Below are 24,514 nucleotides of genomic sequence, written 5' to 3' on the forward strand. Positions count from 1 at the left end.
CAATAAAACATGACTCCTGAATCTTCTAAAAACCTTTAACGAAAATTCTTCGTTCCAAACCAGGAGGGCCAACCATGCCTGGTGCACCACAAGTATCGCCAGGCAGTCAAGGGAGGTGATTGTCCCGCTCTGCTCTGGTATGGCCTCACCTTGAGTCCTGTGTGCAGTTTTGGTTAACACAATATAAAAAAGACATAAAGGTATTAGAAAGTGTCCAAAGGAGAGCTACAAATATGGTGAAGGTCTAGAGGGAAAGCCATATGAGAGCAACTGAGGTCACTGGGCTTGTTCAGCCTGGAGAAGAGACTGAGGGGAGACCTCGTTGCAGTCTTCAACACCACCATGAGGGGAGGCCAAGGGGCAGGCACCAATCTTTCTTTCTCTTGTCACCAGTGACAAAACCCAAGGGAATGGCAGAAAGCTGAGTCATGGGAGGTTTAGGTTAGGAAAAAGTTCTTCCCCCAGAGGGTGGTTGGGCACTGGAACAGCTCCCCAAGGCAGTGTTCACAGCACCAAGCCTGACAGAGTTCAAGAAGCATTTGAACAATGCTCTCAGGCACATGGTGGGATTCTTGGAGCCTCCTGTCTAGAGCTAGGAATTGAACATTATGATATAGATGTGTCCCTTTCAACTCAGGATAGTCTATGATTCTATGATTCTGGGTTCATTGGCCTGGTTTGCCTTGGCAGATAAGGTCACTTGGCTCCTCCAAAGAGTCCCACAGATTTCTGAGGCACCATGTCCCTCCACAGAAAATAAAGCTGATGGTTCTCAAGCACATTCCTATTCCTATTCCACTTCCACTTGCTTTTGTTATTCTTCCCACTGATTTGATCAACATACTTACCAACCTTAGGGACTCCTTTTGAAGCTGCTTAGGTTTTGGCTAGAGGCAGTACTGCCCAGTCCTCCAGCACCTCCTGTAGCATGTGATTACATAGTCCAGTTGCTTCATGCCTGAATCCCTGTGTAACTCCTGAATAAACACCATCCAATCTTGCCAATTTCCTACTATTCAATTTATTTCTTTTTACCTGCTACCCTGGCTTCAACTGGAAAAATCTCTCCCAACACTTCTACTCAAAAAGCAGCATTTTAACATGACAAGCTCCCTGAGCTCCTCTCTGATGAGCATGGGGTTTAGTTTATTCATTACATCCTCTCTGAGCTCCTTTCACACCTTACCCAGCAGGCATGCAGACTCTGTCAGATTCCTGGTGCTTAGGGAAAAAATTGACTGCTACTTTTATTATCGTCACAGAATCACACAATCAATTAGGTTGGAAAAGACCTCTGAGATCCCTGAGTCCAACCTATGACCTAAAAGCAGAATGTCAACTTGGCACAGAGTGTCACGCCCAGTCTTTCCTTAAACACCTCCAGGGACGGTGACTCCACCACCTCCCTCGGCAGCCCATTCTGAGGTCTAATCATCTTTTCTGTGAAGAATTTCTTCCTAATGTCCTAATAACCTAAACTTCTCCTGGCACAGCTTAAGACAATGTCCTCCTGAACTGTTGCTAGTTGCATGGCGTTCTTTTGCAAGTTGATCCTCAAAACATCATTTTTTAAATTTTTTTTTGAGTGGGGAGGAATGTTGTGCTTTAGTGTGTTGCTACAGTCCCAGTGCTCTGGTCCAGTTTTCTCATTTAGATACAGCTAAGGGAAACATCCTTGGGGGTGCTGGATGACAGCCGGCTCAATATGAGGCAGGAACATGCCCAGGTGGCCAAGAAGGCCAGTGGCATCTTGGCCCATATCAAGAACAATGCTGCCAGCCGACTAGGCCCTGGTGAGGCTGCACCTCCAGCAGTATGCTCAGGTTTGGGCCCCTGATTTTAAAAAGGTCATTGATGTGCTGGAGCATTTTCAGGAAACAGCAACAAGGCTTATGAAAAGTCCAGGAAACATTATGAGGTATTATGAGGAACAGCTGAGGGAGCTCAGGGTGGACCTCTTTGCTCTCTTAAAGCCACCTGACAGAAGGTGGTAGTGGGGAAGGGAGTGGTCTCTTCTGCCATGCCTACAGTGAGAGGACCAGAGGAAATGGCCCTAAACAGACTGGTGAGATCCAGATTAGATACTAGAAAAAAAATCATGGATAGAGTGGCCAGGCATTGGGTTAGGCTACCCAGGGAGCCTCGTGGTGGAGCCACCATCCTTGGGGGTGTTTAGGAGGTGTCTTGGATCTGGTGCCGGGTTGATGTAGTTTAGTAGGTTCTTGCAGCGGCAGCACTGGGCTGATGGTTGGACCGGATGATTCAGCCTTGGTGATTCTATAATTCTAGCCTTCAAACACGCTGAAGGATAAGATTGCACTTTGCCACCCCTTTCTCTGCCGTTTTTCAAGCACCAGTTCATTTTGCTCTTTAAAAACTACCTATTCCTTTTCTCCTTTGCCAGAATTCCCAAAGAAACCGTGACCTGTGAGAGAGTGAATGACAGGCAGAAGGAAACCCACAAGCCGCGCGTCCCGGGATGACCTCCCCTCTCGCTGCTGCCATTCCCAAGCGGGTGACTGGCGCCTGACGCCGGGTGAGCAGGGCCGGGTAGGAAGGGCCGGGTAGAAAGGGCTGGGTGGGAAAGCCGGTCTCCTCCCTCAGGGGGGTCGCAGCCGCCGCCCTCACGGCGCGGGCGGTGGGGGGCGGGTCGGACCCGCCCCGCCCTCAGCGCGCCCCGCGGCCCCGGCGGAAGGAGCGGCCCGGCCCCTCCTCGCCGGCTGCTTCCGCCCGGTGTCGGCAGAGACAGCGCCGGCCGCCACCGTGCCGCGAGCCGGGGAGCTTGCCAGCGGGGAAGGTAAGTGCCGCAGCGGCCCTGTCCTGCCCTCCCCTGCCTCCCCTGTCCCTGTGCCGGGTGCGAGAGCCCGCGGACCATCACCCCCCGCCGCCGTGCGGGGCTGACCCGCAGCCTCGCCCAGCGGGGAGGTGCCGCCAGCCCGGCTGTGTCGGGTGTCAGGTCTGTAACAGAGCCGTTGCAACGAATAACGCTGGTGATCTCTAGGCGTGCGCTTCAGGACGGACTGACACATCCCATGCAGAAAGAAGCACTTCGTGCGTGCTCCCTTGACTTGTTTTGTCATGGAGGAGACTTCATGAAACGAGTCCTAAGTGGTGTCTTCTTTTCCAGAAAATAACTGAGGTGATGCTATTCGGGGTGTTTTTTCTGTGTGTTAGCGCTTGTTCCTGTGAAGCATCTCTCGGAGCTGAGTGATGCTTGTTATCTTGGTGGTGTGTTACAAAACAAGAAACATGGGAAAAGTCTATGACCTGGAGGGCCTATAAATAGTAAAAGAGGAAAATAAGATTACAAATTCTTAAAAGCTAGAGGTGAGATGAGATTTTTTTAAGTGGAAAGAGGCGTATTTTAGTAGAGGAGGTGCTGGTTTGGAAAAGCAGGGAGTCCTGCAGGCTCACACCCTCTTTCGGGAATCTGCTGGCTCTCAGGTTTGCTGTCACTGCTGGTCCCAGGGCATCGTCACTGTCAGCACCCACCTGCACGCCTGTGTTCACTACACAAGAGAAGAGATGCTTGTGCCAGACAGGATGAGCAGCGGGTTCGGGAAACAAGTAAATGCTGGAATGGAAATGTGCAGTGAAAGAAATTAGGACAATGATGAAGGGCTATTTGAGGCATGACAGTTGTTGAGAGCTTTCTTAGTGGTAAGTTTTTTGTTGCGTTGCAAAAATGAAGAATCAGCTTATTTTCTTGCAACTTAACTATAATAATAAAGACTTGAATGATGCAGACTATTATTTTTTTAGGTGTTGTATACTCCTGGCCCTCTGGGACCTTATGGTACCCAGTTAAGGCCTGAGAGTCCATCTGCATGGGCCTGTGTCCGAATCTGGGTCTGAATCTGTATTCTGTGTGCCTCAGAGACTAGAAGCCTTCAGTTACTAATTGTGATTGCTGCAGCTTCCTATTTTTCTTGTTACACTTGTTTATGATGTCAGTGAGGGAAGTGGTCACACATTTACAGACCTGGGTAAGTGACAACACTAAGACTTTATACTTTCCATCATGGAATTACTACAAGGTTTATATCAAAGCAGTCAAAGCTTGTATGATTCTTCTTTACCTAGTCCCACTCTGTGAGTATCCACTCTACTTGCAATAAAGTGCAGTCCAGGAACTTTCTGGAATAGATGTGCTGAGGTCTTAAAGAGCCACTGTGGATTTCTCCATCAACTCATCCTTGCCTTTGACCAATAGGTAGCTCTAGTTTTCCAAACATTCAGCCTCAAGTAGTTCTGTGGGTCAAAAGTCTACTAGCTCACTGACATCTCTTGGTTTATGACGCACTTCCTGCTACTTCTACATAGCATTATCTGTTTCGTTTGATTCACAAGGACAATTACAATAAATTGTGTATGTGTAATGGTAAAACAAAATTTCCAATATGACTGGCCAAGCCAAAGAACTTGCAAGTAAATTTGACAAAATATACCCTACAGCTTCCTAATTGTACTGTTTTCGGTGCTGGTTTTTGTTTGTTTTTAATGGATAACTTTGATTTCTTTTAAATGAAACATTCTTGTGGTTTGTTATAATGAGGGCATCTTGTCTGGAAAAAGGGGTGGTCCTGATTTTGAGTGATGTCTAGGTTATTTTTATTGAGTATTAGAATCAGAATTTCAAGGTTTCAGCTTTAGAGCATACTGTGTATGCATTTGTACAGAAAACGTGTTTACAGGATATGAAGGACAGGTAATTTTCACTTACTTAATTCAGGCATGCTCTTAATAGCTATGTTACTGTGTTTTTTCTGCTCCTGACAAACTGCTGCGTAGACACTGAATTCCCAGTGAAATGTTTGACAACACTGGATTCCAGTTTACATGTTGATTGATGACATTTTAGATGTCTTGTGAGGCTTGTAAACAGGTTATACTGGGGGAAGTAAATTATTCTGGTAAAAGAATAGTTATAATAGGAAAAAAAAAGGTGTAATATGAAATGTCTGAGCTTAAAGAACAATTAGGCATGAAACAAATTGAAGTTTTCACACTGAATACAAGCCTGACGACACAGTCACTGGTGGAATGAATGATAACTGCTTGTTTAGCTCGCTGGGGTTGCACAGCCACCTCATGTAGTGTGACAGCACCTTGTTACCATGTGTTAGGTAATTCTGATGTGCCAGAACAATGTCTAACCAGCAATGCTACAACTTCAGGTTTGGCAGGGTTTATTTCATCATTATCCTTGTTTCTTTCTTCAGTATTTTTGCTTCCTCCTGCTGCTACCATGCTGTTCACCTGGTTCTTTCCTTTTTCCATCTCTTCTCTAGCTTCTGTTTAGATCCTGTTCCCGTTGTCCTGTGTTTAGACTAATTCTTTATTCAAATCTTTAAAGAAAACAACAAAAACAAATTTGTGAGACAAATTTTTGCAGAGTCTGAAGTTTGGAATGAGTATCAGGTGATACTTATATCATGGGTTCTTATTTGAAGCTGTGATGAGCACAGGCTTTGTTCCTGTAAGTATTCAAAGTCATGAGTTATCAGGATTTAGCAGTTATCTTGATGGGAGGAGCTGGGCCCTTGTGCAAAATGCTGTAATAGAGTAACTTCAGGGGTTACTGGTGTGATGAGGAGCAAGCTGCAGCTTTCCCAGCATGGTGAACTGTCTTTGGATCCTCTTGTGACGAGAACTGTAGGTCTGTGTGTCAGAGCACTGGCATGTGTCAGCCTTCCTGTAGCACTGGTTCTGGAGAAACTTTTTGGCTTCTGCACCGCTGTGTCCACCTGGCTGTTCAATTCCCTGTTCTGCCCTCCTGATGAGCAGAACCAGTGCTTCTTACTGGGAAGGTCTCAGACTCCAGGCCTCACATCAGTAATACAGACAATTGTATTGCTGTAGTGACTCGGAAAGGGATCTTGTGCTGCTGTTATTCAAGTCTCCTGATCATTGCTTCTCCTGTTTGACTTCTATGTCCTTTGCACAGAGCTCTGTACAGTTTGTTTTCATGTCTCTGCTTGCAGTGCCTTCCTAACCTGTTTAGGTGAGTGGATGAGTATCAGAATGTACAGCTGCAGGTAAGCAGCAGGCACAGGTTGAGAGGTTACTGGAGAATGCAGCTGTGACTAGTAAGTTGGTCTACTATGAGTTGATGAGATTTTGACTAATTCTTTTTTGTCCTTATTAGAAAGCAAGAAACCAGCAGCAGCTGGAGAGCTGAACTGAAGTTGGGATAAACACTTGATGTGAGAACATATGCAAGTTGAAATAGTAAAATTAGAAGAAAAAAGTGTTTAGAATTTGGAGCATATTTTGGGTAAAAGGAGAATAACTAACGTGGAAATATGGAAGAAACAAAGAAATAAGGGATAGTTCCTTGGGGAGATTTATGCTGAACAGCATAGGAAAGGATGGGGGAACCCAGATCAAGGGCAGTGTGACGCTAAATGTACTTGTGGATTTTTTTTTTTAATTTGATATCTGCTTCTTGCTAGTATTCATTATGGTCTTTGAACTTTGCATTACTTGACTGGACAAAGGAAAGAATAGTGCTCTCTGTGAAGTGGTGAATCTTATTCTGATAGGAGGTGGAAAAGGAGTCATTGAACGTAAGGTGAAAGAGATTAGCTTTTTTCTGCTTTTGCCTGTTATTATTGCTGCTGAAAGATGGACGTTTCTTCAAATGCTTAACTTCTGGTAGCTGTGGTTTAAGTGAATATGTAGGTTGCTGTTACTTTAAATTGTTGCAATTTAATGTTTCATTGAATGTTGGGCACATTACCTGTATTACTTAAACATCTGTCCAACAGAAATGTGGGACCTGTACTTCTTTCAATGTAGGAGAAAAAATATTAGTGTAGAACATATGGTTGAAGAGCCAAATAGTTTTTTAACTTTTTTTTTAATTTTGAAAAGTTTTCATTTTACCTAGGGATAGTAGGAACCACATGGTAAAGAAGCATCATCTTTGTTCAGTGAGCAATGGTTTTCTCCCAAACTCTCAGACCACAAGCAGGCTTATTTGCATGTGTATGCTTCCTCTCTCTCAATGCTATTTACAGCTTCTTCTTGTCCATGTGTCCTTGATAACCTGTTCTTCACTTTTTTTCTTTTTTTTTTAGCATATTTTGATATTTCTCTCTCTCCTTTGAAGCAATACCCTGTGAAAGGCCATGTCTTCTTCCCCATAATTCACATAACTGTTCACTTTTGAACATGCTTTGGTTTGTGTGGTGATTTGTGCTGAAGTTTAGAGACCAGGGATGTTTCTTCTCTCTGTATCCAAACATAAGCATGATGGGTTCTTGTTCATGAAGTGTAACATTCCCACCTCTAACTTCAGCAAAGTTTTGACCCTGTCTGTAATCATGGTGTTACATTTCAGTTTTGCCTGCTGCCTCCCAAAATACTGACGTTCAACATAATTCTAATAAACAAGTTACTGTATTTGTGACAATTTTTTCATGCTATCCATTCCAAAGTGATTTATTCTCCCTTTGACTTTCTAATGCAATGGGCAGCTGGGAAAGTTTATTTACAAGATACTCTTGACATGAGTCTGCTGTGTCTTTGAAATTTGTTGGTCAGAAGAGACCTGGCATAGTTTTGTTTTCTCCCTGGAAACCTTTCTTACCATGTAGACATTGTACTTCAGCAGCAGCTTTTTATGTTTTTTTACGTAGATGCTCTATTTGACTGAGGTTTTGCTAACATTGCAGTTTAGTCTCAGAATATAAAGTATATTTATTATACCTACATGTTATTCATGCGTGCTACCTTCTGTTTATTCCCCTGTGAGATTTCAGTCTTAAAAGCCCCATTTTTCTCTGGATCCAGTACTTTAATGCAGTATTTGGAGGGAAAGCGATCTTTGAAAGTTACTTTATTTCACCAGTAAATTTCAGTAGTGTGCACCAATGAACATCTTTTTCTTCCTTTGAGACGAAAAGGTTTCCCAAAATCCCACTTTCTGTTCTGGAAAACGCTTCATATTACACCAAATGAAGCCATCCTGTTTGCTTTCATGCAAGTGAAACTATCATTACTTCCTTGAGTAGATTTGTTTCTTTAAGCAACAGCTTTCTTGTTCATTTCATTTTAGGTCGTGGACAATCTTAGCTTTATCATCAGACCTGCATATTGATGGGAAATTGGGAATTTGCTGGGAGAATAGCTACCACTTTCTTGTAATCTGTGAGATTCCCAACCTTAATTATGCTTATGAAGTTACTTTAAGAAAAAACAAACTAAAACAAAAAACTTGTACTCATTTGGGGTCATTTTCATATTGGTAACTCTCGGAAGTTCACAAACAGTTCGCTTTTGAAAAAGTGAAAGTTACCATCTTGTGATTAAATAGAATGGCAGGACATGATATGTAGTACCTCTTCTAGTGTATCCTGAAATGTGTTTGATAAAACATACTCTACTTTTAGAAAGTCATGTCTTTATTCTTTTGGATACATTTGTTTTGTCTGGTATTATGTGAAGCCTCAGGGACCCTCGGCCACACCAGGGTAACTTCTCAGGGTTTCCTCTACGCTCACTCTCGCTCCAGTGCTCTGTGTTTCTAACCAAGTGTTAAACTGCGACAGCAAATGGAGGAGCTTTGATCTAGCTAGTAACAAAGGACATGGACTCTGCTCTCAGAGCACTGGGCAAGCATAACTGGGGTTTTGTGACGTTTGTTAAGCTGGAGGTCTGTGATTGCAAAAGGAGAAAGAGGCAAGCATCAAATTTAGAGTGTTGTTGCCAGAGCTGTAGTGAAACGTGTTTGCTTGCTGACTGGTGAGTGCTGTAGACCACCAGTGGATGCTTTCAGAGGTGTGTCTGCTTTCATAAAGGTTCATAAGAGTGCCTGATCCCCATGGATTTGCTTTTTCACCTTCTTGAGAGTAGCAAGGAAGTCAAGACCAAGAGTACTGTAGTAGTTCCATTATGATAATTAAAAGAAACTTTTTTATTTTTTAAAGTCATTAGTACATGCTGAACTTTTCAAAGCTAAAACTCGCAGTGACCTATAAAGATTGGTTAAAAGTTGTGGTGGGCCTTCTTAATATATTTCCCCAGGGTTTTGATCATCTTATCTGTTGAATAATTTTATGCCAGACCAATGTATCATTGTGGGATCTGAAAATGTTTTCTGATTTCTTGATTCCCTAAGTCCAAAACTCTTTCAAATTATTCATTTCAGGGCAAAGTACCTTTTTGGAATAAGGTTAATGGGGAATCCATCTGTTCCTGATTTAAGTCCTCAAATGGATCTTTCCAAGCTAACAATTTTTTATTTGTGAGTCCTGTCCTGCTTTGATGAATAGCTGTCTCAATAATTGTTTTTATAATGAATGCATGGCAGTGACATGTACACCTTGTCTGGTACAAACTGGATTCCCAGAAGCTATTTTCCCTGCATCCCTAACACCGGGACTGTGCACACTTTCTTGGTCATAGCTACAAGATGATTAATGGTAATATCATGTTACAAGGTCTTGCAGATAGATCCAGTTCTTAAAACTGGGTTTCTCCCTCCTTAGTTCTTTGCACAGTCTCCCATCTGTTGTCTCTGAACCAGGTTCAGACTTGAGAGGTGATACCAGTTTTCATTTTGCACTTCAGCTTTTTATCATTACAACCCTAAACATGAGTAAGCTGTACCCCATTCCATGTGTGTCACTGATATTTTTATACAGTCATCAGTGAAATTCTCCCAGCAGTTTTACTCCTTGAGGGAGTGGCATGCGGGAATGACACAGGAGCAAAACAAATTGAAGGCATTGTATTGCTAGCTCATCAAGTGATCACTAAAAACAAGGCTTCCTTTCCTAGAGGAAAGCAGTGTCATTTTGCATAACTACGTTGCTTCGATTGATGTATCTGTAGTGTTAATTTTTTAGCTTTGTTCATTTTTACAAATAATGCCTAACAGTTTTTATTTACTAATTCAGAGCTAGTGTGAAAGGGTGTTGTATATGACTTTGACAGAGAATTGTGCTGGAAAGTACAATGAAGAAATGTTTCATTTTTATGTGCTACTGGCTGCTGCTGCTTTTCTTACACAGAATTGGTCAAGATTTGTGACTGATGTGACAACAGCTTGCAAAGTCTTTGGCCTGTGTTTATTGTTTTCCCTGAGAAAATCTGGCATCCATTGTTTGTTGTTTGTCCAGATAAATCTTTGATGAGATCTGGGCATCGTGTGTCATGTCGTACCTCATCTCTCACATCGTGAAATCCCCACTTCCCTTGTTTCTCTTTGCAGTTTTCTTACCAGGTCGCTCTGTCCCTTTCTAGTTCCTAGCTATGAGCATGTAGGTTCCAGTGTGCAGATCAAAGAGCTTACGTCAGGTCTGGATGGTTCTCCTGTGGGAATAATGTAGAAATTGTGACAGCCTTAGTGTAGAAGGCAGCTGAAGGAATCTTGCTATTTTTCCAGTTATTCTTTTACATTCTAGTGTTGAATTCAGTCACATAAAATCACCTATTAGGGCAGGGTTTCTTTTTTATTTAACCTGGTACAGCTAATCAATAGAATGCATCTACTTTAGTTTCCTATATTTTTGGGGGACTGTCTAGTTTAGATTCCTTTTCTGTGACCTAAATGCTTAGTTACTGTCATGGGCTGTGTTCATGAAACACTGCATTTACTAAGGTACTAGAAAACTTGTTTGAGATCCTTGCTGTACCCCCTGCTTTATTTTTTCCCCTGCTGTTTTAGAGATATAAGAATTGTAAAGTGTTGATTTGTTGTAAACTCTGGAGAAAACTTAGTCCATCTTTCTGTTGAGATCAAAATTACCGTTTTGTCCAGCTGAGTTTTAAAAACCTCCAAGAGACATTCCGTTGCCTTGCTAGTGATCATCCATTGCCTTCTTAGCAACTAGTTTTTTATGATGCCTTGGAGTGTCAAGATGCAACTTGAGGCTGTTGCCTCATTTTACCATCTTCCACTGCAAAGAAAGGCTTGGCTATGCTACTTTTGCTGGTCTCCTTCAAATGGCGCTAGGTTGCTATTTGATTACAGCATGGGAGAGTGAAAAAGCACAGTTCATAAAGCTTTTCCTCTAGCCTAGTTATTTACTTGACCCTCCCAAGTTTCCTTGTGTTCTTGATGTGGCAGGGTTGAACAGAGCTGGGCTCAGTGGTGGAGGTATGTTTCTGATGAAAATCCTGAGTTTTACAGGCTCCAGTATTGACCCTAGATTACTTGATAGCTGGCAGACAGCAGGCAATTATCTTTTAAGCTTGTTCAGTTACTTTTCAAACTATGCAAATCAGTTTATTCAGCCTGCATTTCCTTGGCCTAGAAAGGAGAATGCAGTGGGAGACAGTGCCAAAATTCTTAATAAGGTAGTGTGCATATTTACATATTTTCTTTCATGTGCATTTACCTATTTTCTTTCATTCTTGTGGCCAGGTATTTTATGATTTAGGGCAGTTGCATTGCTTAGTATGGTTTGCTCATGGCAGACTGGTCTTTTGTTCTGATTAACATCTCTTCCTTTACGTGATCAGAGGAACTTACACAATAATGCTTGTGTGATTTTTCCTGTGGAGTCAGCTGAGCCAGATCTGCCTATAGTGCCTTGGGTGCTCTTTCTTGCCTTTTCTGCTGGAAAATGGCTATGACTTTAAATATCTTTTCATCCTTAACCATCAAGACTGCCACTGATTTACAGTGGTTTTTGATAAACTGCATCCTTGCACTTGACACTTTATAGTGTATCTAGTCCAGTCTCATGAATTTACATGCATCCGACTTTGTAGGTTATCCCTAACATGTAGTCCAGGTCCTTTCTCAAAAAGGTCAAAGCAAGTCAGGTTGCTGAAAGCATTGTCCAGTTGGAGACTGTCCTGCCTTTCAGGGCATCTTGCATTATTTGATAGTCCTAATTGTGTGTGGTGGGGAAACCCTTGTTATTGGAATTCGCTTCACTGCAACTTCTGACTATTTTTTCTTGTCCTTTGGACATATGTTACATGCTTCAGCATCCATATCATCTAATTGGCTTTCTCTAGTACATTGATATCTTGCTTGTCTGAGGAGTCTAGAACTGGGCTCAGTTCTCCAGATGAAGTCTTTCCAATGCCAAGCAGCACAAGATAAAAACATTCTATGACTGAGGGCTATTCCTTGTGCAGCCTTGTATACACTTGAGCTTGATGGTTACAGGGGGTCATTACTGACCCATTTTCAGCTTGCAAATAATTTGTGTGTTTTTTGGAAAGCCACTTCCTAGCTTTTGAGCCCCCAGTCTGTGTTGCTACATCGGGTTGCTGACCTCTTGGTCCAGGACTTCCTATTTGCCCTTGGCTTTCATGTAGTTCCCACCTTTCCAGACTGTCAGGGTCCATTTGGATAGCAGCCCTGCCCTCCAGTTGTTTCAGTGTTCCTCCCCCTGGCAATTTGCAGGACCCTTCTGAGAGTGGCTCCTGTCCTGTGTGTAGGTGTTCAGTGGAGACATCGGACATTATTGCCCAATACTGATCCTTGAAAGACATCACTGGTACATTAATGCTTGTTTCATGTTCTTGGGTACATCTTTGAGCATCTCTTTTTTTTATATAACTTTCTGTGAACTGAGGTGGGCTTGACTGGCCTAGAGCTCCCTGGACACTCTAACATGGGCACGGTGGTTGCCTTTTTTTGCAGTTTCCAGACATGTTTTCCAGTCATAGAATTATCAAGGTTGAAAAAGAGCTCTAAGATCATCAAGTCTGACTGTTAACCTGGCACTTCCATGTTCATCGCTAAACTGTGTCCCCAAGGGCCACAGCTACACATTTTTTAACACTTCCAAGAATTCCACCATTCTCCTGAGTAGCTTTTTCCAATGTCATTGTAACTTACCAGAAAGGATAGAGATTGGCCTCACAGTAGCCTTGGCCATGGACACCTTGGGGTGTGTCTCTTATGATTTTGTGGAACCTTGTATGCCAAATCTGCTGCAGTGGTCCTTTCTCCTTTATTTTGGTTCCAACCATTGTTTTATCCAGGTTACTTTTGCCCTTGTGGTTATCATTGCATCTTTCACTACAGTGAAAGATTCAGAATAGGTACACCAACCTGTTTGTCCTGTCTTGTGATTGAATGGTTTATATGCCAGATATCAATGTACTTACTCTGATTACATTACATGGTGCTAGTCTGAGTTGTGATAACTCTTTTATTGAACACTCTTTAAGTGTCAATCAAATTTTGTTATTTCCAAATTATCTTGGAAATAAAATGTCAAGTCGAAGTAATAGTGTAGGATGGAGCAGTTAAAATATGTTATCAGGAAAGAGGCATAAATAATTAACCCAATGCTTGCAAAGTTCACTTAGCTTTACTATCAGCATTTTACTTTGGGGTCAATTGAACCAAAGATGAAAAGAATTGGTCCTGTGGCAGAGGTAATCTGCCCTCTGTGGATAACTCAGTTTCCAGATACTCCTGTCTGAAAAAATGACTGTGGGTGGCTTCTGGATCAGTAGGGAGACTCCTAAATGCATGTGTTGGTTTGCAGGTGCGCATGTATGTCTTCATATGTTTTTACTATAGGCTTTGCTAACCAGGAGAGGATTTTTCTAATCTGGAGGTGGCAACCAAGAAACTGATCCCACAAGTATTCCCTTAACCAGTTCATGTACTGACACCTAAGGCTTTGTATTCTGTAACAGGAGTTTGTTTTCTGGTACACACCTACGTTAAAGGGTGTGTTAATCTAGAGCTAAAGCCCTGTGAATCCAAACCCACATTTCGATATTCTAACAGAAGTTTTGTTACTAGGTAGATGCATCTCTTTGAGTCTTGTTACTTTTCTCAGTGATAACTGAGAAACTCCCACCAGTCAAGTTTGTCCTTCTGTCTTCTCAAAATTCTTGGAGCTGCTGTGGCACAAACTGTGCTCTCTCTGTGGGCTGACAGAGCCAGTAGGAACCTCATCTCTCAAAACCTCTGCCTGGTAAATCTGTTTGGAAGCTGATAGACCGTCTAATGATACTTCTAGGGGAAATGCAGGCAATTTGTGCCAAAGATAGATGCCTGTAATAGAAATACTGTTCTTCAAAGCTTTATTTAAGAAGGAGTAAGGAGGTATTTTTGGCTATTACTGATTACATCTTGAAACAGGTCTGAATAGTATTCTGGGAGAATATCCACTATATTTTCACTGTTTTTCTCTTCTGTCCATTTTTATTACCAAAGGCCATAAAGTTACAAATTAAAAACCTAACAATAAATAAATAAAAATCCCTCAGACACTACATAGGTCTAGTACAAAGAAGCCATTTGGGATTGTCTCAGACAGGCAGTTTTTCAAATAACCATTTCTTCCCTAGTGTGCAGTGATCCTTTCAGGTACTGCAACACTGTGTGGTTTTGAAATTAGAAGTTAAGTTAAAGACTGGACCAAAGCCACACAACAGGTCTGTGTGAACCTGAAAATCCTCCCATGCCAGTCCAAAATGTATTGCTAAGTTTTCTGTGCTCATTGCTTAACTTTTGACCTTGATTTTGCAAATACTTCTTTTGAATGAAGAGTTGTCAATGGGATTTCCATTTAGATTTGTTGTGTGAAATCAATTCAGAATGAAAATATGCCACAGATTTTATTGGTTCATGATCAGAAACTTTTTGCAAAACCTGCTTTCTTGGGTAAGAACTAGTTACTTTTGCTTCTTGGATTGTAGACACCTCAGAAAAGGGGTGACAATTTATGTTTACTGTGGTTGTTGATGTAACTGGATTTCTCTGTTGAAAGTGTTCTTGGCTTCTTTCAGCTTTAAATAATGAAGAAATACAAGCAGGGATAATGCATTAAAAATTTACCTCTTTATAGTTTGGCAAAATTGACTTCACTTACATTTCAGTCACTACAAGTTAGATAATAACATGGCAAACAATGAAGTAGTAAAGGTTAAATCATAAAAAGAACTTCTTATTGGGGACGTTGGGGTGAAATGGGCAGATGGGGGTACAAGGTTTCATCCAGAGAATAGTGCTGTAATTGACAGTATTAAAGAACACTTCTCCCTTCCTCCAAAAGTGTTTTCATTTTGTACTATATTCCGTTTTTTTCAAGGTGGTACTTGTTAGTTCAAAACAAAACATTTTCTGTCTTTTCTGCATTGGTTATTCTTTACCTTAAACCTTTCAAAACCCCAGATTAAAACTGGGGAAAGTAAGGAAATGTTGTTTTGTCAAGTGCACTTTTCTAATGTTGTCAAGTGTCATTACTTAAAATTTCAGTCAGATCTGTTCCTTTTAAGTTGTGTAGCACTGAGAATTTTTCAGTGATTATTAGTGAGGGTAGTGCCCCCCACTTAATAGTGCAGCAGACCTTGTAGATCTTTCAGGCTTTAGTTTACATGCCTGAAATTTCACAGCCTGATTAGGAAATAGAAGTTTTGTCCTTGTACTCAAAAATGAATAGTCCTTTTTCACCAAGTAAAAATAGTTGAAAGGCCTAATGTTATTTTTAACTGTGCTTTTGATGGTTAAAGGTCATGGTGTTATGCTGCAATATCCATTTTTATTACGAGACACACAGAATTTGCAAAAACATTAATGCACTAGTTCTGTTTGGTATTTTTTGTTTGCCTTCGAACAGCTTTCAGATTAATCTTTTCAGTGGACAGTATGAACAAGAAATGTTAAATTATTTGCCTTTAAGGTAGAATAGAGCTTATTGTCCAGTTCATCATTGTGTATTTCTGTGACAGAAACTGAAAGATGCTTTCTCTCATATAGTAGCAACATGTATCACCTTCTACAGCCCCTTCAAACATCAAAAACTGAACTGGGCCTCAGATTACTGGATGTGTCAGCTGTTGGGGGAGGGATGGTTTGGCTGGGTTTCTTTGCAGTTGTTCTGGGGGAAGGCATAACAGCCAAGAGACAACTCTGTAAGTATTGACCTGTTATAACAGTATCTTATTCTGCTCAACAGCAAACATGAGGTCGGGATCAGAAGAGCCAGTCCCCTTACATGAAGAATTTATCTACTGTTGTGGAGCTGCTACCCATGTCTTAAAGTGTGGGCCCTGGAAAGACCTCTCAAAAGATGAAAGTAAAAATCTACCCAGGCTCTTGTTCATGATTATCCCTGGTAAGGGTCGTCTTCTTTTTGTTTAAGTCTAGAAGCTTGTTGATTGAAAAGAGTTTAATTTTCAAAATTCTCACTACCTGAGTGGTAGATTTTGGCTTGTGCACATGGCCAAAAACTCAGTAATATTGCAGTGGTGAAATTTCTTTGTCACATTCGATTGCTACTGCTACCTTTATTTTTAACAGCGCCAGAAGGCAGCACTTAGAAATTAGAATGTCTTACTCATTTTCTTCATGGTGGTGGTTTACTGAGAGCATTGTGGGTTTTTGTTTGTTTTCATTACTCTTCTTCTATTTATCTCTTGCACCTTGAAGTGTTACTGCAATGTCAGCTGTGTGCCAATTGACAGATGAAAGTTACAGTATTAGAGGAAAAAATCTAGATCCAGTTGTGTCTTTGGTTTTTTTAATAGTAAAAGTTTTTTAACTTAGATTTTTACACATGAATTTTTATGCTGACCCTCTTGAACTCAGTGAGTATTGTACAGCTCTTCATTATATTTAAATGGCTGTCTTAAAATGAGAGCTCTAAACTTGCATTTGGCATATGTTAAAATCAATGGAGAAGTCCTAATTTCATTGAAGTCTGCCAGGGAACTGTAGGAGTTCTGTCTTTAGCAAAAGTAGAGCTTGAACCCACTCAAGTACAGATACTGTGACTCTTTCACCACTTTACAGTTTGCAGATATCTAATGCTTTCTGTTGTTTATTTGGATGTACTGGATACTGTTGTTACTTCTCCCAGAATGAGTGGTGCAAATAATGACTTTTCTGAGTATCCACAACTTTGGTTCACTGTTAGTGTACCTAGTGGCTGTTTATGGGACTGTGTGTATCTTAGTCTTTACTCAATGGTGAAAGAGAACACAGGTGCCATTTTTCAGGGTTTTTTTTTCTTTTTTTCCATGTTTTGGAAGGTCCATGGAATATTTTATGTTAGTTCCCTTGGGCAAAATGGTTTTATGCCTTTGCCTCTAGGAGTTGAATAGCAACTTTTTAAGCCAGTGACAGTGAAGTCATCTTGGTCCTTCTTTTGTGGGCGATAACCTTTTAAACCAAATACACTATGCAGTATCTCTTTAGTACCTCTCTGGAGGTACAAGCCTAATTTCATGCTTTTCAGCTGCTGCTTTCTCTCAGTTAAGGCATTTTTGGAAGGTTTAATTAAACAGCTAAGTTTCGTTTCTTTTTCCTGCAAGTTCTGGAGCTTTCACCTGTCTTGAGACTGATACCTTCCATTTGGGGTAATAGTAGAGGCTGTAAGAAAGATAAATCTGTAAAGCTAGATTATATCAGTAGAAAGATATGTAGGGGAAGAGCACAAAAATCAAACATTAGCATCCAAGTCATGGTACCTCTACAAGGCATGTAAGTTATTCTGTTAAAAATGTACCAAGTCACATACGTTGCATGGTCTCCATATTCATCATAGGAAACTTTTAATGCAAGAAAATGTAGTGGCAGGGCTACATGGAGCTGATTTCCTGCAGAACAGTTTTGTGAAGACTCCTTAATAACATCTTAACAAGATAGATGTTCAGAAATAGACATCAGTGAAGTATTCATGCTTCTGTCATGGTCTTCAGGCTTTTGCAATCCGCTGATTTATGGTTTTGCTCTTACTTCAGAATTATGTTGGTAATAAGCTGGAAGTTCTCTCACTGTGAAAACAATTTAAAACCTCAGCAGCCACTATAATGCTCTCTTTACTTGAGGTGCCCAAATTCAGTAGTCAATTAAGTTACCCAAGCTTCTTGCTGTGGCTCGCAGGGAGCTTAGTGGGACCTGGCATAACAAAGTGCAGTTTTGCTTCTCATAAAACAAATGGTGGGTTTTTTTGCTATTGTTGCCTGCCTCATTTTTAGCCTTCAAGGGAAGGTTATCAGTGCAAAAAAACCACAGCCTTAGGAGAGATCTGGACATTTGGGTTATCTGGCAACGTGTTCATGTACCTAAAAATCAGAATTAGATAGCATTCCCCTTGTGCTTTTGTAACTTCCTGAGTATGAAATGTGGAGCCCTTCTGGAGCCCAGCAATTTTCACATTTGAAAGGCATGTATCCATGGCTGGGATTCTTTATGGAATGAGGGAAAGAGGGGCAAAAGGACAGCTTGGTACACAAGTCAAGAAAAGCAATATTCAGACAAGGGCAGCTCTCACTTTAAAAAAGAGAGCATGCACAGCCAAGTGTTGAATGATCTGAACTGAAGGTGGTTAGTCCTGCTGCATTTGTTACTCTGTTCTGTGTATTAAACTGCTCTGGTACATACTTTTCCAGTCCTAATGAAATTCAGGCATATGATTTTGTTAACATGTAGTCAAACCAAACAGAGTTGTGGGTATTGAGAAAGATGACAAAATTCTCAGTTTCTGCTGGAATTGAATTGTTGCAGGAGATTTGAGAATAAATCCTGTATAGTTATTTTTGTTTTGTGTTTTAATCAGGTTACTTCAGAACAGAGGGGATTCCTCTCAGGTCCAACTTAGCTTTCTCTCTCTCCCCACTTTTTAAAAAAAATAACTCCAAAACATTCTTCTACTCTGAAATCAATTACTTAAAATAAAGCAGGATTCTGCCTCCTGAGAACTGATAGCTCACTGTGCTTGAAGCAGTTAAAAAACAGAACATACAGCAGGGTTTAATATCATTTAACCGCAACAAGCTAATGTTTTTTTTGTTAGTGGCAGTGAGTGAACTTATAATTTTAATAAAGCTTTACTGTATTAATTGAAATGTTTAATGCACAAGTGTTGTTTTATAGCGTTTCTTCTTGTGTCCACAAAACCTCTGAATAGGAGTAATAATGTGTTTACTAAAGTATTTACTGTGTAGAAGGTCCAATTTTTCTCCAGTCCAGAATATATGCAAATACTTGTTTGACTTTCTTAATATGAATTCTTTTCTGTTAAAATCAATGAGATTTACTCATGAGAATAATGTTAAGTGTGTAAAGATGGAGGATCAGGTACATGATTTTCTGTATATGTAGGTGTCATGAAAAGGACAGGAATTACTGTTTTTCCTCTTGTGTCCTAAAGGACTGTTTTTGCTTTTACAGTGTTTGTTTAGTGTAAAATTAGCAGTGAAATACAAATCTGCTACAGCAATATTTAACATGCCTTGTGTTCATTGAAAACCATAATCCACAAAGTGTAATGGAATTTTGTTTCTGTTTTAATTGTGTCTATTTGTGTCTGTGTATTTATGAAACATTTAGTCTTGTAAATAAATACTCTACAAATTTTAAAACTGCTGTGTTGTTTAGCTCATGACATTTTGCTTTTCATCAAAGTTTTTCTTGCATTTCGTTGCAGGGATACATTAGAATACCTTTGTTTCAGGCTTCCTAATTTGTGTTACCATTGCTGTAAACAAGGCAATTTTGCAATTTGCAATCTTGTACTTGGGAAGCATATATAATGCAAACTTTTTTTTTTTTTTGGGGGGTAGTAAATCATGTTACACAAGTTTTATTCATTAATATACAGAAAAAATTTCAGAATCTGGTTCTCTGGCCTGCATTCGGGTGCTCCCTATGCTTTGCCAAGTTTCTTGATCTGCCTGTTTGCAGTTGAATCACTGCTGGGTTTTTGGATCAAGTCACTGGTTTACCAACTCATGCTGTCACTTGTGATGTTTAAGGGCTGTGAGGACTTAAACACACAATTTTTTTTAAGTATAAAGATATTTCTTCTGAACTAATTCTCTTGAGTCAAGAATTGCTTATGCACAACAGAAATTGCATATTTGGATACTCATCTCCTAGGAGTAGTTGCATGTACTCACATCAACAACACTGCTTCACTTGAAGACTACTGAACTGTTTTTCAGCAGTGAAAGCAGTGCAAACAATTTGTCTGGATTATGACAAGTCTTTAGTATACTCTCTCCTGAGATGAGAGTTCCTGTAAGTTTTAAAATCTTTAAATTGGCATTTTTAACTGTAGCATAGAGACTCTAAAAAGCTTTCCGTATGTTATCTGGCTGTGTCTTCACCTGCTGTGTTACTTAACAGTCATCACCCTCAACACTTGCATAAGGAAAGTTATAATAAGAATCACTATGTTATAATACTTATCAATAAAACTAATTGTATAGCCGTGAAGCTTAGTTTCTTTGTATTTTGTTTCTTTGGCTCCCACCAAACCAGCTTTTTGAAAGGTATTAATTTTTCACTCTGCTCAGCAGTTACTGGAATGAATGAATTGTTCTTCCAGGGGGTCTGCTGTCTGGTCACTGAGACCAAGGGATAAAAGAATCTATTTCCTCATTCAGCAAACTGTGTAAAGCATGTTTTATTCTCTTCAGTTGGGTTTTAGAATGGGCATTGATTTATACAAAATTTATGTGACTGAATGCCCTTGTTGGTACAAAGTCTTCCTGTTATAACTTGAATTACACATAGTAAGGACTCTCAGTATCAGCAGATAAGCTTGCAGTGTGCAGCTTCTGGCAACCTTAGCCAGGATATAATCTGGAATCCTGTATGGAATCTTGGCACCTCATGTGGATGGGTCAGACTGTTTATGTGAAGCAAAATCTGATTTTGGAGTCAAGACCATGGAGTTACTTGGGGAAGGTACTTTATCTCCTTAGACACTACTTTCCAAGTCAGCAGCCAGGGTCTCCTCCCCCTGCACATAGCAGTGTTCACGATTTGCCTTTGAAATGCAGCTGGAGGAAAGGGAATGTTGCTGGCAATAGACAGACATATTAGGAGGAAAATAGATTTTTTTACCTGCTGGGCAAAGGGAGTTCTGAGTTCTGGATCATGTATGTTTTGTGCCTAAAGGCCCTGACTGAGCTCCAGCAGCAATTCTGTGAACAAAGTTGAGAACCTGTTCTGTCTGAACACATTAGGCAGTTTTTTCCTCTTTCTAGTTTTGTGGTTGGTTGTTCTTACTTGTTTTGTTTTTAGTTTTTTTTTTGAAAGAATTGTACCAGAGCATCATCCAGGAAAAAAGTCTGTCCTCATATGTTCTCTCCAGTTTTGTCACTATCAGCAGTATTATGAGAGCTCTTATGAAGTTCTGTCCTCTCCATGTCCTCATGTCCTCTCCAATTTTGTCACTATCAGCAGTATTATGAGAGCTCTTATGAAGTTCTTTCTGGTTGGTTGGTTGGTTTGTTTGTTTGCTTTTTCTTGATACTTTGTTGGTTTTGTTTTGTTTTGGTTTTTTTTTTTTTGGTGGCGGGGGGAGGTCATCAAACTGAGTCCATGACGTGACACCTGGTTCAGGGACTCAGGCCCAATTTCATCCAGCCTGATTAAACAGGTAATTCAGATGCTGAAGGAAGGAGCATAAATTTCGGGGTAGTTTGTAGAACCAGCAGGTAGTGATGGCCCCGCCATGAGCATTTCTGCCTACTAGGGGGTTATGTGGCTTCCCTGAGATATGAAATCTCCAGATAAAAACTTGATAATAAACACACTATGTGTGCAGCCTGCTCTGACTCTCCATGAGCAGGGAGGAGCTGGGCTCAGAGATCTTAGACGGTCCCTTCCAAATTCAGTGATCCTGCCGTGTGACCCCTGAACTGGCCATCCAGGCTCCTTGTCCATGTGTGGGTTCTGGTCTTGGTTGATATTGGGATACTTTCAAAAGGTAGTAAAGTCTATGCATAATCTTGGATAAATGCTTGATAAGAATTAGTCATCCTTTCAAAAGCTGTATTTTGCCTTCACAGCTGTACTGAACAGTGAAAACCTTAACAATGCGATTAGGTTTGTTAAGTGTTGGGAACCAAATAGAATTAAAAATTGGTAAGGAATGAAGCATGCTACTTAAATACAGTATAAGCAGAGTATGCCAGAAGAGGGAGCTGTTCTAAAGATTAGAAAAAAAAATAGGATGTTTTGGCAAAGTTATTGCTATAATAGCCAGATATACCATACTATAGGCTTCAGAGTCTCCTCTGAATGCACAGGTAAGCCTTTACTGATTCTCTACTGTATTCTTATAGAAAAAAAATAAAATTAGTAGTTTTATAAGATCATGTCACACTGATTAACCAGTTATGTTAGTTGTTGAGGGTCATACAAATGCCTTTTATTTGCGTTAGGAGGAGTGAGGTAAAGCAAGTTAAGTTAGAGCAGAAAGTGTAAGATTGGGAGTGCTGGGACTTTTGTTCCCACCCATTGGGTTCCTTCTCAGTATATGGCCAGTAATCCTCACAAACTGTGTCCCAAAGCACGAAAAAATCTTCATCCATATTTACAGTACTTGTAATTATACATAACCTAAGCTTCTAAGCTATCATTCACTTACAATCAGCTAACACCAAGTAAATAAATTAACAGAAAGCAGAGCTGCATAGAGTGAGACAACAAATACTTCCTCTCTAGAATGTTTAAATCATTGACCAGCTCTATGGGCAGCTCCACTCTTACTGTGAAAAATTCTTGTGCCAGGGCAGGTATCACCCTCAGCAATAAATACAGCAATAAATACTCAAAGGACATTAAGGAAAATAAGTCATCGCATAAAAGCTCTTAATGTCTTTTTTAAAGGAATCATTCATTTAACTTTGGATTTTGGGTGTTGAATTAAGTTATGCTTCTACATGTAAAGAGAATTTTTAGGTGAAATTCTGAAAGTGTAACTACACAAGTATTTATGTTGAAAAAAGCTCCAGAGGTCCCTTGTTCATACACTAACACTTTCTTAATCCTGTATCACATATTTCTGGTGACGTAAAGCTGAGGTTGTTTCTTATGTGGATGTTTTCCATCATATTAACATTGTGCTTTATGTGTTTATCTTCACCTACCCCTACTAGTGTAAGGTACAAGGTTTCATGAGTCCTATTGCCTTTCCTCATTTTGATCATACCATCCCAAAGAGAGTAGTGCTTCTGTTGTCCATCCTCAGCTGAAACAATGGAGCAGAGAAAAAGGAAATTTTAGGTTTCAAAAGTGAAGATGTTGTTATTTAACACATCTGGTCCAGGGAATCAACTTAAAAATCTTGTTTGATTGGAGTCTTGGCTCTCTTGGCAAGGCACGTAGGGGGTTATGGAGCTCAGAATGGCATCCAGTCCAGCTGGCACACTTGAGTCACATGTGGCTGATCAGCAGGAACCAAAAGAAGTCTGAATTTTGCATCTGATATGTGTCCTTATTATATGCTGTTCATATCCAAACAGCTGAGCAGAATTCCTTCTGTGTGTGCACAGATACTCTGTTTAGGAACAATTTCTCTTTTACATTTTATCTTAGCAGCAGCATTCATCCATTTTGTGATATTTGCAGTGCTTCAAATTAAATTTAGCTCTGCAGATACTATACTTGACTGGATGATTTACTAGAAAACATTGTTCCTTACTGTGTGGAGAGGATGGCTGTGTATCTGCAGTGCTTTCCTCCAGAGGAGGAGAAATCCTGTGCTTGTTTATCGTGGCCTCACCTGCAGTATAGGGATTGGAGCAACCACTTGATCTTTGAATGTATTGTTTACCTGCTGGGCTGCTCATTGCACTGCTCAGAGAAAACTACCTGGTGTTCCTAAAATTTTCAGGTGTCTTTCTCTGTATTCCACCTCTCTGTATTGTGATCTTACATGATCAGCATAACATAATCAGAGTTTTCCTGGGAAGTCTCTACCATTACCTGCTTTTATTAGCAGGTAACACTTAAGTAATTGAACTTCTCTTTAGATGTGGGTGGCTATTGAAGTGACAGGCCATTCATGTAGCTCTTGCCTTCACATAGTTGTTAGAACCATGAAGTTAGGTGTACAGCAGACGTTCCTGAGTGTAAAGTAGTGTGGAAGTTAGAAACTGTTCATAGAGTGTTCATTAAGACTCACCAGACAATGGAAATCCAAGAGATAAGTGCTTGGAGCACTTAAAAAACTTCCTAAGGCAATTATTTTGCAATTCAAAATGTTTGTCAACAATACTGGCATAAGGTATTCCTTTTTCCACCATGCTGTGCCATTCCACCCCTCAGTTATGCCAGAACAATACTTTGAGAGATCGTGCTGTGAATTAAATAAATACATGCATTTATTTCTGGGGTCTTTTTACAGCTGGAACAGTTCCCTGTTTGGGTTCACAGCAGGGCCCCCACAGAGTTGTGCCAGTGTAATTCAGGGGCTGGTGAGCTGTGGTAGGAGGGTGGGAATGATAGTCGGGGGGAAGGTGGGGGTTCCTTCAGCTGGAATTGTCACAGAACTTCTGTTGTTAAATTATGGTGTCAGTCCCCAGCACTCAGCGCATACATGAGTTCATGTGCTCTGTCTGAGACTTTGGCAGGAGCTGGTGCTCCACCAGCCTCTCCAGGTGGTAGTGATTCGCTGAGAATGCCTCTCCCTTGAGGCTTCTGCTTTTGTTTCCACTGCAGCTCCAGCTGGAGCTGCCAACTCTTTACATTTGACCCTGAGTTCTCAGATTCTGATGTCAAGAATTTGTATTTCACATTGTGATGAACTTTTTTTTTCTGAGTAAAAAAATTGGCTTTCCT

The 24,514-nt window shown here is 40.5% G+C and overlaps 1 protein-coding gene across 1 annotated transcript in view; it reads left to right on the top strand.

Annotated features, from left to right (window-relative positions):
* Positions 1 to 2,700: 2,700 nt before the first annotated feature.
* Positions 2,701 to 24,514, top strand: part of LDAH (lipid droplet associated hydrolase) — a 109,682-nt gene continuing 87,868 nt past the window's right edge. Inside the window, exons 1-2 of the mRNA XM_041421902.1 lie at positions 2,701 to 2,797; positions 15,891 to 16,049. Of these exons, the coding sequence (XP_041277836.1) occupies positions 15,896 to 16,049 (154 nt within the window). The 5' untranslated portion in view covers positions 2,701 to 2,797; positions 15,891 to 15,895. The remainder of the gene's footprint in view (positions 2,798 to 15,890; positions 16,050 to 24,514) is intronic.

The sequence above is a fragment of the Onychostruthus taczanowskii genome, unplaced genomic scaffold, assembly GCF_017590055.1.
Source record: "Onychostruthus taczanowskii isolate IOZ18803 unplaced genomic scaffold, ASM1759005v1 scaffold11, whole genome shotgun sequence".
Classification (NCBI taxonomy): domain Eukaryota; kingdom Metazoa; phylum Chordata; class Aves; order Passeriformes; family Passeridae; genus Onychostruthus; species Onychostruthus taczanowskii.